The 14,397-nt window shown below is 38.3% G+C and overlaps 1 protein-coding gene across 4 annotated transcripts; it reads left to right on the top strand.

The window, feature by feature from the left end:
- Window positions 1–3: 3 nt before the first annotated feature.
- On the top strand, window positions 4–13,792 carry UBA3 (ubiquitin like modifier activating enzyme 3). Of its 4 annotated transcripts, none has more exons than XM_003210177.4 (18): window positions 4–88; window positions 226–267; window positions 2,913–3,033; window positions 3,975–4,055; window positions 6,175–6,257; window positions 6,750–6,830; window positions 7,461–7,504; window positions 7,820–7,884; window positions 8,671–8,826; window positions 8,958–9,060; window positions 9,548–9,661; window positions 10,733–10,786; window positions 11,257–11,293; window positions 11,374–11,455; window positions 12,166–12,266; window positions 12,388–12,451; window positions 12,537–12,591; window positions 13,002–13,792. In XM_003210177.4, exons 1-18 carry the CDS (start codon window positions 69–71, stop codon window positions 13,088–13,090), a joined length of 1,392 nt encoding a protein of 463 aa, XP_003210225.1. In that variant the 5' UTR covers window positions 4–68; the 3' UTR covers window positions 13,091–13,792. The 4 variants fall into 4 exon arrangements, with proteins under 4 accessions (XP_003210225.1, XP_010717013.1, XP_003210224.1 ...); XM_010718711.3 differs by having other exon boundaries at window positions 41–99; XM_010718709.3 differs by having other exon boundaries at window positions 87–103.
- The last annotated feature ends 605 nt before the right edge of the window (window positions 13,793–14,397 follow it).

Genomic DNA, 14,397 nt, shown 5'->3' with positions numbered 1-14,397 from the left:
ATGATGGCGCCGCGCATGGCGGGAGCCCGGCGGCGCGCGGGGAATTGTGGGAAGCAGAGGGAAAAAATATGGCGGATGGTGAGGAACCGTAAGTGCCCTGTATGTGCGTGCTCGGCCGCCCCTTCCCCACGCTTCCCGGGGACGGGTGGGCCCTGGGGTCCCCTCTCCTTCCTCCCCGGTCTCTGTAGCGCGATACTGACCCTTCTTTTATTCTCTCTCTTTTAGGGAGAAGAAAAGAAGGAGGCTAGAGGAGCTGCTGGCGGATGGGTTAGTGCGGGGCTGCGGGCCGGCCCGGGGCAGGGTCAGGGACAGGGAGAGCGGCAGGGGCAGGCAGCGCTTGTCGAAGGGCGGCTGGCAGCGAGGGGAGTCGCAGCCCCGCAGAGAGGTTGGGCCAGCGGGCGGCTCTGCTGTGAGGGCCGCAGAGAGGGGCTGTGGGAGCAAGAAGATTGAGGGGGTGAGAAGGAGCAAGGGGAAGGTGGAAGGGCGCTTGAGCAGCAAGGACTGGGGAAGAGGAATCTCCTGGGGAGAGGACCGAGGGGCTCACCCGCAGCGCGGGGCAGGTTGTGGGCTTGAAGCTTGGCATGATGGAGGCTGGTGTGCTGAGAGCTTTGTGGCAGGAGTGGGAGAGCTGCTGCTGGCCGGGACCTGGCAGGGCTGCTAGACTAGGAGCGGGTGACTCAAAACTAGCCGAAAGTGAATATTTCAGTCTACAGAACAGCTGCTTCTGCTTCTTAAAGCTCTAAATTCTGCGCAGCCTTGAAAACTAACATGCAGAAGTCTCTGACCTCATCTGCTTCCATCCCTTGACTGTTCCCCTCCATCTCCTTGTGGCTCTCTTCCCAAAGCTCCCAGAGCCGTACTGGGGTGAGGGTCACAGAAACCCCGAGGCATGTGGGCTGTGGGGTGCATGCCACGTCCTGCACAAGCATGGAGCGTTGGGTGTGCGAAGGTGGCAGGAAAAAGTGTGGGCCTGAAAGGACTGTGGTGCTCTGATGTTTTGAATAAAATCTAAAATGCAATGGAACGCACACAAGTTTAGTTAAAGTCTAATGAAGTGAATGCTTGGTTGTGCTGTAACAACACAAGAATAAACCTGTCTCTGAAGCTAAACATAACACCTCATGTTGAGTTGCTGGTGTTTTTCAGATCTCCACAATGCTCTGTAAAAACCGAGCTAATATATTTGCAAAAGTGAGACTAGGTCTTGCCATCTTAGCACTAAAAAGAAAAATTCACATCTAAACAGAGAAGTACATCTGTTTAGTGGCTGCTTTTATGGCCTGTAAAGAAGGAGTAATAAATCAGTCACCAGGCTTAACTTCTGTACTTGTTTCCAGAACAAGATAAAATCCATAAAAGCAATTATTATGTTTTATATTCACCCATATTATGTTTGCAGAAGTTGTTTCTTACACATCCTGAAAACTGGTTTAAAACAGCTGAGACTGGGATTCAGTGGAGGAAGAGTTTTATTGTCTTCCTGTCTTCCTGAAATCTTATTTTGATGCAAACTGGGAAAAGCAAGTCAGAGGTCAGAAGATCCTCTATGAACTTAAACTCTTTTTAAAGAATTTATTCAACTGCTAGGTTAACATACCTAAAGCCAACAGTCGACCAGGAAGGAGTCAGCAATCAAAATACAGGCAGAATCCAATATGTTTATAGTTGTTTTTCAGTTAGGTTTTTCTCCCATTACTGAAAACCTTTTGCAAAACTATGACCTAGAAGTTAAAGCCATCCTACTGTTTTGTCCATCTTCTGAATTCTGAATGAGGATCGAGAGATTCACAGTCTAGATGTGACCCAAGGAAGTAATAAATTCTAAACACCGACCAACAGTTACTCATGTAAATTCTCTTCGTATTTCTTCATAGGAGGAAGCAAATGATGCTTCTTATCAATGATGCTTCTTATCAATGATGATCCAGCCTTTCAAAGCTCATTTATAACCAGCTTAGTTTTGTATTAACATAGAGCAAACAATCATTTGTATTCATGTGCGGAGCTCATACTTAAAAAGGGAGGTGTGCTGTGTTAAGGAAAGGCTTGTTCCTTGTAGGTGATCTTACATTAGGAAATTATTTAAGTGAGCTGATTTTGAGCTATTCCAGTAAGTCTCTCAACAGTTTAATTTTATAGTTGTGTACTACTAAAAGTGACCTGCAAAAGGGGAGAAAGGGTAGTGGGAGTATTTCATATAAAATTCTGCCTCTGTAGTTTAGAAGAAGAGAACTGCAAGTTTATTTTTCAAGTCAGTTAGTAACTACCAACAGGCTCAGGAGACAGCTGGAAAATGAGGATGTCATAAATACCATAGTACTCATGGCAGGTGAAGATCGTTCAAAATTCATACCTTATAGTTGTTTAAGCTGCTATAGAGATTCAGATGTGATAATGTTGGGGCACAATAGTGTTGCTCTTCTAGTGTCTCACAATTGCAGTTACACAGTGATAATTCTAAGTATGTTTTGTGAACTTTCTTGAAAAGTCTATTAAAAAAAAGATAAATGCTCAACTTTGTTGAGGAAAAAGGACCTTCAAAATCTAAAGGGCAGCCTCTTTTTACGTGTTCTCTTAAAATGTGAGGGAAATCAAAGCAAAAAGAGTAGACCCTTTTTTCTTTTCAGGTCAACTTTTACTAGTAACAGCAAAATCAGCGGGATTTATTGAAATGCCAGTTTTTATCTTCTGCATGTTTGTATTACTGCTTACTGGGTCCACTGATGAAGCCCACTCCTGGAAATGTTCATGCACATTACTTACACGCGTAGATGATCAATATAAATATGTGGATACTTTTGCATGGCTGATCAGTAATTTACTTCTAACCTATACAAGAAAAAAAAAGCACGTTTTAGAAATGTGGCTATTTCTCTATGATTTTGCAGCTGAATTTACTGTGTTCTGTGCAGAATGGCTGTTGATGGTGGGTATGGGGACTCTGGAGACTGGGAAGGTCGCTGGAACCATGTAAAGAAGTTCCTCGAGCGATCTGGACCGTTCACACATCCTGATTTCGAGCCAGGCACTCAAGTGAGAAACACTTACTTTAAATTAAAAAAAAACAAACAACTGTAGTGTGTGTTGGAAAGTAATGTAAGTGGTTTCATTAATTGACCATCAGCAATATATGAATAGTAAACCTGCATGAAGACACTGTATTTCAGTTGGCGAATGTTATTATTTTAGAAGAATGTGTTGTATTCTTTTTATATGCTTGTATTTCTAAATTGTAAACTGTCAACTGCAAGCTTGCCATCATGTAGAAATGTATTTTATGGTACACAATAATAATTATTCTCCATCTTGGAGTTTCACATGAAAAATAGCAGTGTTTGTCTTTTGATTTTTAAATAATTAGGCACAGTAAAGAATTTTTTGTACTTGAAGAAATTAATAGGGGTACTTACAGAATTGGGAAAGATATTCCATAAGGAAAAGCAAAATTTGAGCTCTCTTAATTTTTTTCTACTTTCCTTGCTTTGGTATCTTTTTTTTCAAAGCTTATAGTTGAATGTGTTTAACCTTTTAAATGTACCTTTCCATTATTTGCTACTTTGACTTTAGACTCTAGTAAAATAGTTAACAGAAAAAAAAAATTACCTGGCCAGCAATCTATGTGTATTTTGTATTGTATGTAAAAAAGCATCTTGGGGGAAAAACAAAATAAAAGAGCTTTTCTTTTTTTTCACAGACAAATTAATACAAAGAGAATACTGATACCAAACAAAGTCTTGCTTTCCTTTAAGTAGAGATATAGGAATTACATGAGCTCAACAGGTGATTAAAGTCCAAGTATAATTACTCCTACAAGCTTAAACTGTTTTACTGATCTAACTTGTTTTATATGAAGCTTATTGGGCACTGAAAATTTATGATGACACAATAATAAGGTGTTTGAAACAAAGGACAAATCATCCATTTTCCTATATAGTGTATTAATTTTTTGTTTGTTTCTTTTATATTTTCCACAGGCGCTTGAATTTCTGCTAAGCACATGTAAAGTACTAGTTATTGGAGCAGGAGGATTAGGATGTGAACTCCTAAAAAACTTGGTAATTACTCAGTTTTCATCTTTTTCTTATAATCTTAGTTATTCCTTGAAATGAGCTTGAAGGTAGTAGTGCAAGATGTTGTACTTATTTACTTATAACTCTTTCAAAGCTTGTCCTGAGGAGCAACATGCTGCTGCTTATGAAGTGTAGGAAAATGTTCATTTACAGCCTCAGGTAGGGCGTAATGTTGGGAATTTTCCCCAATTATGAGATCCTGGGAAATGAACTATACTATGAGTAGAAAATGGAGAGTTTATTATTAGCAGCCAAAGCTGAACTTAGTTTTTTATGCATTTGGATTAATGCAAAGAGATTCTGGAAATGCTGGAGCCACGTTATTTAAAAGTGAAAGTAGGAGAGCCAGTCTTACAGTGCCTATGGTGACCTCCTCGTTGCTGGAATCCATTTGGCTCTCCTGAGTAGTGACTCTCAGTAAACATGAGCTTATCTCCAGAGACTCAACACTCTTTCAGGATTGCATCTGTATTGCTGAATCCAGTCTGTGTAAAAAGCTTCTTTATTCCATCAGACCAACATGTGCTATCCTGTATGGAAGTGGCTAAGGAGGAATAGGTCTAAAACCAAAGGAAATACACTACGGAGTTACTGTAGTTTTCTTGACAGCAGCATTAGCTTGTAATGGATTCTCTGTGTGCTCTGAGAAGCAATTTTTAAGTGTTTAAAAATGCAGCCATGGGACAGTGTGCTGTCTGACATTTACCCAATAAATATGTATGAGTTTAATTTTTCAATTACTCTGTTTTTCTTCCTCATGGCCTTTTTTATTTGTTGTAATGTATCACTTACCAGCACTTAGCTTGGACTAACACTGTAGTAGTGACTGTAGTTTACATGCTTCCTTCAACAGGAGAAACTTCTGTCCTTACAGTTTACATGGAAAATGTGTGGATGGATATAGTAAATTATTACGAAATACAGTTTCTATATCAGCACTTACGAGTTAATTCAGTTTAGTATGGTTTTTATTTACTGCTATTTCATTACACTACAGATTACCTCCAAGCTTGAGGTGCTTGATAAATCATTCACCTCATGTGAAGTCATCCCAGATCAGTTAACTTAGGGTTTTGAGTTCCGTCTCTTGTGAGCAATATTGTTCTGGTACTGCTTTGTTACTGTTCTACTTAAGCAGGGTTTTGCTTGAAGAGACTGAAAACTACACAGCAGTTTTCTTTCTTCAAAAATGTAGTGCTGATGAATTTAACTTCTGACTAGAGCTACTGTATTGTGGGCTTATTGGAGCATAACAAATTCACTCTGTTGCTAACTTATTTTGAGGAAAGACTTTTGTTAAGCGCTTTCATAAATCTGCCGTGTGTGCTCAGTCCCCACCTTTCAAAGGGATTTTAAGTTACCATGATTTATTTTTATAATTTTCAGAAAGAAATGCTCATAAGTAAATCTAGATGATGTTCATATGTATTCAGTGTCTTTGACACATCAGTAAAAATATCTTAAGGGCTCCAACATGTATGTTCCTCATGTCTCAGGCCCACTCTTCTCTTTATTAGGCTCTTCTGATCTGCTTTGATAATACTGGGCAAAAGCTGAACTCTGATCTGTGAAACAAAATGAGTGTTCAGCACTAAAGGTACCCAATATGACATACAGAAATTCTTACTGCTTTTCTTCCAGAGGTTAATTTCTGTTCTGAAAATCTTTAGTCCACTTGTTCATTTCATTTAATCAGTTTCACAGTGCAGCATTTAATGCAGTTATTCCACATGGGATGTAGAAAAAGCATAAAATAAGAAGTTTGAATTTTTTTATGTGTGACAAGATTGAGTCTTTATGGAAAAGAAAAAAAAATTGAGCATGGGACTCAATTTTTTGTGTCACTGCAGAACACCACAAAGCATTTCCCTTCTCTAAAGCCAGTGCTTTGACAACTGAATTGTTGCTAATTCCATCTGTCCAAATACCAGCATTAGCAACCCAGCATTTTAACAAAGAGAGCTGACATGCTGATCTGCACAGGGAACAAAGAACACCTACATTTGTTCCTCCAAAGGTTGCCTTTTTGGCATTCAGAATGAATCTTGCAGCACTGTAAGCTTTTCATTGCCCATTGAATGAGGTTGCCTATCTCTTTTCACAGGCACTGTCCGGTTTTAGGCAGATCCATGTTATAGATATGGATACCATAGATGTGTCTAACCTTAACCGACAGTTTCTGTTTCGGTAAGTGTTATTTTCATGATTAGTTCTTTGTATCTAAACAACACGTATGAATGCAATCACTATTTTGATGGACAAAATGTCACTAAAGGTTTCTCAACTTCCACATCACAACAGAAAAATAGTACTTGCAGTTAACTGTTAGGTATGATTTCTTTTTTTTTCTTTTTTTCTGAAATCTGTGTTGTTAATGACTGATGAAGATAGAGAAACCAAAGTATAAAGCATCCAAATAGAGATTGTACTTTTTCTGGTGCCTTTTTTTAGTCAGATTTTGTGTTTGTGTGTGTGAGTGTGCTGATAACAATTGTTTCAGGGGTAGACTTTGATAACTCTGGGGCTTTCACATGTAATACTTTACAGGAGTGTCTTAATATTACCCATATCAATGTTGTCCTGTAGTAATAATGAATCACTTAATTCAGTATTCATAAATAAACTCTCAAAAGACTGAATATTACAAATTAATCCATTTGTAATTCCTTTTTTTTCCAGACCGAAAGACGTTGGGCGACCGAAAGCAGAAGTTGCAGCAGAATTCCTGAACAGTCGCATCCCCAACTGTGCTGTTGTAGCGTATCCTTTTAGAGTGAAGTAGCCCCAAAGACTTCAAAAAGCCTAGAAAACTCTGTAGGTGGTAAGAGTATCTGAAGTATTTTGCTGCAGTCCTGTTTTTTCTATACAATAAAGAACAGATTCATTCAGCTGATGGTTGAGAATTCTTTCCCAGAGTGGCTTTGACATGCGGTAAATATGCAAGGGGAAACAAGCCTGAGCTTTAAGAAACTGTTTTGCATGTTTTCACGGAGTCTTTTTATTCAGATTAGATATTCTCATTTTCACTGGGATGTTAGAATTACAGGCTTATTCACCAGAGGGTTTTGAGTGTGTGGTGTTTCAGTTATAAACATAGAGCAGCACTGCTGATGTAGGACTTTGTAAGAGCACGTTTTGAGCTTCCTGAATAGTGTTCTCTTCCGAGCTTTCTCCTGTGTGTGAATGTGACATTGTGTACCTTACTTCTTTTACCACGTGCTACAGCATCAGCTGTAAGAACTTCGAATATTCTGATCGCTTAGTTTTAAAAGAAGCCTCATATAAAATCGTAGTGATAGATTATATCATGCTTTGGCTTTAGACTGGCAAATAGAAAACAATAAAATCAAAAGCATTATAAATATATTCCTTTATTGTGCTTACATTCAGATATTTTAAAAAGATTCAAGACATGGATGAAAGCTTTTATCGACGTAAGTGGCATTTGTTTGCCTGCCAAACACCACTGGTGCTTCAGGGGAACACTGCAGTTGTTTTTGCTGTTTTCATGCTTGCTAAATTGTTAATTATTTTAGACTTCTACAGTGTGCTGAGTGTAGACTGACTGTTACAGATAAAACTTAAATTTACACGGATAAAACTTAAATGTATCTATCTAGGTCTTGGTGACCGAGGGAAAGTGGTTAAACTACAGCCAGTTTCTCTGGAAAAGTTATAGGCAGAATACATTGGTTGTCTTAAGAAGAATGCACCAGTATAGACTTAAAATGTCACTTTTTCCTCCCTAGAGTTTCATATTATTGTTTGTGGGCTGGACTCTATAATTGCAAGAAGATGGATAAATGGCATGCTGGTAAAGTATTAAATTTTCTTAAAGCCTGGTTACTGCTTGAGTATATGTAACTAAAATTGATGAGCTTTGCATAGACTATATCATTAAAATGAAATAAGGGCTATTCAAACTCACAGCTGTGTGTATCCTCTTCTACCTTACTATTGTTGTGAAAAGGATAAAGAACATGCTCTAACCTGCTTTCTTCTTGAGGAGTGTTAGTCAACATTTGTGCAGTGCCTTGAAAGGGTTGTTTCAAAATTAGGATACCTAACTGGGACTCTGTTCGGTTGGGTTTTGAAAGTTGTAAGTGTGAAAGTTCCACAGCCTCTCTGGATGCTACCATTGTGATTTTTTGTTTTTCATTAGCCAAGTAATTGGCTTGCATTTCTCCAACTTGTAAAAGTTGTCTTCTGTTGCCCCGCTGCTACACCATAGAATGCTAGGCATTAAACTGAGTAGTTTCATCACTGCAAATCTGTTTAAAAAGGAGTCACTATTTACCAATATTAAACCTAACAAGAATTAAAAAAAGGAAAACATATCCTTCAAACAAACCAACCAATTCTTCTGGTTTACTATAAGAAAATAATAGCTCTTGCTGTGTGTGTGTGGAGTTGGGTGAACATGGTAGATAAAAGTCTTGTGCACCAACAAATATGCGGTGTTTTATGGACTCAAAATAGCCCATATACTAAGTCTTCAGTCTTATTTCATACCATTAAGAATAAAATTGTTACCGATTTTTTCTGCAAGTTGTAAAATCAAACAAACAAAAGCACAGCAAAGTCCACTTTTGTTCGTTAGATGTCATTTTTACGTTATGAAGATGGTGTACTGGATCCAAGTTCCATCATACCTTTAATAGATGGAGGGACAGAAGGTTTCAAAGGAAATGCTCGTGTGATTATTCCTGGTATGACAGCGTGTGTTGAATGCACACTTGAACTTTATCCACCACAGGTAATTAACATGGATGTTTCCTTTTTTTATATGTATTCCATTTTCTGGTTTGGTTGTTTCTTTTCCAACTACTGTATGCGGTAGATTAAATCCTTTTTTTCCTGTTTTTCTCCCCACCCCCGACCACTCAGGTCAATTTTCCCATGTGTACTATTGCATCTATGCCCAGACTACCAGAGCATTGTATTGAGTATGTCAGGATATTGCTGTGGCCAAAGGAGCAGCCTTTTGGAGGTAATTATTATGTTGCATTGACACTAAGGTAATGTTTCTAATGTCAACAGTTTTGTTTTGAGTTCAGTGTACACACCTACAATCTATCCTTCTAACCAATGTGATCCACTGTACTTTGGAAACTGGGCCTTCGCTGAGCTGGTGATAAATCTTTCTCTTCTCAGACTCACTCTCCAGTCCATTATTTGTTCATAGGTATTAATAGGTATCTGTTTCTCCTACTGAACAGTATCTTTCCTGACTCACAATGTAGCACGTAACCTCTTTATAAACCTGTGAAATTAAGACAGATTGTACATGAAATGTGTTACAACATAGTATGTTTGTAGAAATTATGTTCTGATTTGAAGTGTCAAAGTGTCAAGCTTTTGTATTTAAATGAATTACTATTTTTTACACAAATTAAAGGATGTTTTTAGGCAAAAAATAATGCTGTATTTCTGAAGAGGTCTTATAACCGTAACTTGTCTGTTTAACTTGGCTGCAGAAGGTGTTGCTTTGGATGGAGATGATCCTGAACATATACAGTGGATTTACCAGAAGTCTTTGGAAAGAGCATCACAATTTAATATTAAAGGTGTTACATACAGACTCACCCAAGGTAAGGGTATGACACTTTGCTAGTTAATGCAGTTATCCTGGATTGGCATTCTTTGCATTTATTGAAGCTAAGCTGGCAGCTGTGCTGGGAAAGAAATAGTGCTCTTTTCCACTTAACATCTTAAAACAGAAACAAGCAACTCATCTCCTGTGCCAGCACAAATATTTTATGATGAATCAGACGTTTAGATATTTGTGATGATTTATAGGAACTTCATCTGGGACAAAACTGAACATTCTATTTGCCATTTTATTTTTAACCTGTAGCAACTGCTACCACCTTTGCTGGATCAAAAAGCAAGAGCAAAAGAATGTGATTTGGCTCTTTTAGCAACAGCAGCAGTTTATGCCAGTTTATGCTGCGTAAGACTGTAGCAGGGTAGGTTTTTGGCATATAAATGTGAACTCCACTTCTGAGATATAGTTATATATGTGCAGATGGCTGCACAGTTTTGAAGCACTTGAAAATAGCTTCATTTTCAGATGCACAGCAGAAAGGAGCTGAAGCTTCAAGTTTTTATGGATATTTTCTTGGGTATGAAGGCAATTCAGTTAGTCAGTAGCAGCAAGCCAGACTTCTTAGGAATTTGCTGTCTTTTTTGGAAGGCCTGAAAAATGAAAAGGGAACCTTTTTCTTTTTAGTACAAACCTGTATGTATAGGAAAGCTTGCTTGATATTGGTCCACATACTGTGCTGTTTGACTGGGTGGACTGACTCAGAATTGGATGAAAGTGTTGATACAGCTTGGCAAGCTTGTTCTTGCACAGGGAATATCAAATACAAGTTTTTCTCCTTCTTGCATTTTTCCAGTTAACCAGCAATAGAACTGTGTTTTACATTAATTTCTGGTGCTAAATAAATACAGCATACTTGCATTTAGAGTTTATTCACTAAAATAAATAATATGCCAAAGTACTTGAGCAGCCTGCCATTATAATTTATCAGTATGGAAATTCCTGGAAAGTGCTTAAAGTGCCTTTGGATACACCCTTCTGTAATTATTCTAGCTAAAAATAGTCTTTCTATATAGTTCTGGAAAAAGACAAAGCTATATATGTTTTGTTTTTACAGGGGTTGTAAAACGAATTATTCCAGCAGTAGCTTCTACAAATGCAGTAATTGCAGGTAGGCTGGAAGAACCAGAATGTCATTTCTTACTCATTTCACCTATCCTTTATCAACTTTTTAGTTTTTGTAAGGTAAAAGTTTGGAATAGGAAACCTGGGGAGGAATAACTCTAGTTTTCAAATGGGTGTAATTTATACTTACAGTCTTACTGTTGTTTTCCACTTGGAGAAACTGAATTATTGTGTATGAATTTTAAGCTCATGTATGACGGGGAGTGAGCAAAAGCATTTCAGACATGAGAAAAATAAAAATTGGAAATACAATATATAGGTTTAACATAATCTCAGATTAGTGCCAATTCTGTGGAAGTAGTGCATGGAGCTGCTTTCAGGTGCTTGTTTTTCCCTTTCTGAAGTTTTTTTTTGGTCGGTTCTTTGTTACAAGTTTGTGCACTAATGTCTGCATGTTCTAAGATGTAGAAAACAAACAAATTGTTTTTTGTTTTTTTTTTTTCTTCCTGATTCCAGCTGTTTGTGCCACTGAAGTTTTTAAAATAGCCACAAGGTATTTCATTTCTTACTAATTACATACATGGCTTCTAATGTAAGGACATGTATTAACATTAAATGTATTTGTCATTGCAGTGCATACATTCCTCTCAACAACTACTTGGTGTTCAATGACGTGGATGGATTATACACGTACACATTCGAAGCTGAAAGAAAGGTCAGTGCCACTAAAGGCTTGCAGGATTATTTCTTTGATTTTATTGAACTTATTCCAGTTTGTTTGTGTTTGAAACTCACTCTCTATTGAACTTCTCTGGCCCCTGGCACTATACTCAAGTATTTCCAAAATTTTAAAAGCAGAAATTACAATGTTATTACTCTAGTTCTTTTCTAGGATATTGTTTTCAGCATGTAGGATGTGGAATTTTTTATTGTTCTAAACCTTGTATACTTTTGGGGTGGTGTTTTGTCCATGTAGCATAAGGAAGTTGGAGTGTGTTAATCTCCAGATCAACAGATACCCTGTTTGATGTCCTTATAACAGAAGATTTTCTTCTACTCATCAATTTACCAAAAACTGTTGCACAGTATATGTAATGACATATTTAATTTTTGCCTGCTTAGCCAAAGTTTCCTAATATTTTGAAAAGTAGTTTCTGGTATAGGGATATTCTTCAGACAGCTACCCTGTGGTTAGTGCTGGTACTACGTTGGTGTCTAAAAGGTTTGTGATGTGACCTGTGGAGGAAAATAGTCCTTGACTTTTTTGAAAGCGAATCCTTGAAGATTTCACCTGTTCAATGCGAAGCACAGCTTATGGAATAAAATACAACTTAAGAACAGTCAGAAGCAAATCTTCTCACAAAAGGTTATGATGGCAGTTGTTTTGAAAGACACAACCTGTGCTCCTATGGTGCTTTGTTGTAGGAGAACTGTCCAGCTTGCAGCCAGCTTCCCCAGAACATTGAAATTTCTCCATCAGCTAAATTGCAGGAGATCTTAGATTACTTGACAAATAATGCTTCATTGTAAGTATGCAACTATTCTGACTTATTTGATAATTTTAGGTAATTTTTACTTATATTTTTACCTGGTTGTCTGTGTCTGTTCTTTTTTTGTTTTATTTTGTTTTTAATGTTTTTTACATAGGCAAATGAAATCTCCTGCAATCACAGCAACCATGTATGGGGGAAATAAAACTCTTTATTTACAGGTAAACAGAACCTGCTTAATTTTGTTACATAATTTTATTTAAATTTACTTGCCTGAATTTGACATGAAATATTTTGACTTTTCAGACAGTAGCTTCAATTGAAGAACGAACAAGGCCAAATCTTTCCAAAACACTAAAAGGTAACATACAGTTGTCACATGTAGGTTTCCAAGATACACTTCTAAATAGAAAGATAGTCATTTGGCTTTGCCCCTCTGTATGGCATGTGTTGCTTCATTATCAAGTGCAGCCTGCTCTTTTTAGACTGTTTTGAGATGAACTTTCAATTGCTTCACCAGGTGACACCTGTCAACGGGTATCACAAAAAACTGTAACAAAGCAAGCTGATAACTGATGTAAACTAAAGGTGCTTTAGTAGTTGCTTGTTTAGTTTTTGATAAGTTGTTAGTTGAATTGGATGAATACTGGTTTAGCTAGTGAGTAATTTGCAGCTTTATTTCATCATATGTATGGTTTGTGTGAAGGACATTCATATTTATCTATTTTTAAATGTGGATTTGCTATATTTAAACTTCTCTTTCTGTTTTAGAGCTGGGACTTGTTGATGGCCAGGAACTTGCAGTTGCTGACGTTACTACGCCACAGACGATGCTGTTCAAACTTCACTTTACCACTTAATTTATGCATAAGTAAACTGGTTATACAGCGAGGGAAATCTGTACCCACTTCGTAAAACAAATGTACTCTGTGGATCTTAAATTAACCTGAAAAGTTCATGTTAGTACTGGCACTGCTGAAGGTTAGGTAATACAAATGAATCACCATATTTCAGAATTTTAAGTAGAAGCCAATATTTGGTGGATTATATTTGTATAAATACTTATTAATGTACAGAACTCGGATGTATAGGAATACACTTTTTCCCAAGTTTTGTGTCAAAATGTTAATGCTGATACGCTTTCAGACACGTGGAAATTGTAGAGTGGCCAAAAGTCTTCTTGTTTTTTTAATTTTTAACATGTATGCATACATGTATATGCAGAGTGAGACCTTTAAGAAAGAACCACTGCGCCTGGATTCAAATCACAGCACTCCTGAATGCTTGCTGCCACTGTAAATCCAAGAGAGGGCAGTAGAACTAAAATGATCAATTTCCTTTTATTTGATACTGAGATTTGCTCAATTGTATGAAATGTGTGAAGTATTGAAGAGATTACTTTGTTTGCAGGTAAAACATAGAAGGGTGCAATGAAAACTACGTGAATTTAGGGACATGTCTGTTTGCAGTCACCCATCAGCTGCTGCATGCAGTACTGCAGAATTATGTTCAAGTATCATCAGTGCTGTTAACATATTTATTAATAAAAACCCATAAAGGTACTGTAGTTTGTGACTTATTTAATAGTGTGTATAGCCACAGTTAGAAAAACTGCATCTCTTGTCAGCTTTAGTCGCATCTTTCTTATTTCACAGTTGTTCAGTGTTGAGGAATGTTAAAAGGAGCATTGTAGGTGGGAGCAGTCAGTTCAGGTACCGAGCTTTATAAAACTATTCTGTGGTATGCTTCCTGCTGCAACCAGCAGCTGAAGGAGGCATTAAGGAGGGGTAAGCGCATATGAGCGTTCGTTGTATCGTCTGGAAGATGGAGGGGACGGGAGAGGAGGCAGCGATGGCCCGGACAGGCCGCGACACTACTGGGAATCACGGACAGCCCTCCTGGTGACGAGAGCTGAAGCGGAAGCGGTCCCTCTCCGCCATGACAGGTACCGAGGCGGAAGTGAACGTGGTGTTCCTTCTGCCATGACAGTTACCGAGGCGGAAGTGGATGTGGTGCCCTCTCCGCCATGACAGGTACCGAGGCGGAAGGCCTCGCTCCGCCTCGCGCGACGTGTCAGAGGGCCGGCTGGCGGCTGCGCGAGGGCTGTTTGCGACGTGGAGCGTGCTGGCGCGCAGGCGCGGAGCCGAGCCCGGGGTCGCCGGCTTCG

The sequence above is a fragment of the Meleagris gallopavo genome, chromosome 14 (assembly GCF_000146605.3).
Source record: "Meleagris gallopavo isolate NT-WF06-2002-E0010 breed Aviagen turkey brand Nicholas breeding stock chromosome 14, Turkey_5.1, whole genome shotgun sequence".
NCBI classification, from domain to species: Eukaryota; Metazoa; Chordata; class Aves; order Galliformes; family Phasianidae; genus Meleagris; species Meleagris gallopavo.
The sequence above is the reverse complement of the archived record's forward strand: the minus strand, read 5'-3'. Positions and strand labels throughout refer to the sequence as shown.

Coding starts and splice junctions, on each gene's coding strand:
- UBA3 (XM_003210177.4), top strand. CDS start 69: ATGGCGGATGGTGAGGAACC. Junction 10,787..11,256: donor TACAAATGCAGTAATTGCAG/GTAGGCTGGAAG, acceptor TCCTGATTCCAG/CTGTTTGTGCCACTGAAGTT. Junction 11,294..11,373: donor GTTTTTAAAATAGCCACAAG/GTATTTCATTTC, acceptor TTGTCATTGCAG/TGCATACATTCCTCTCAACA.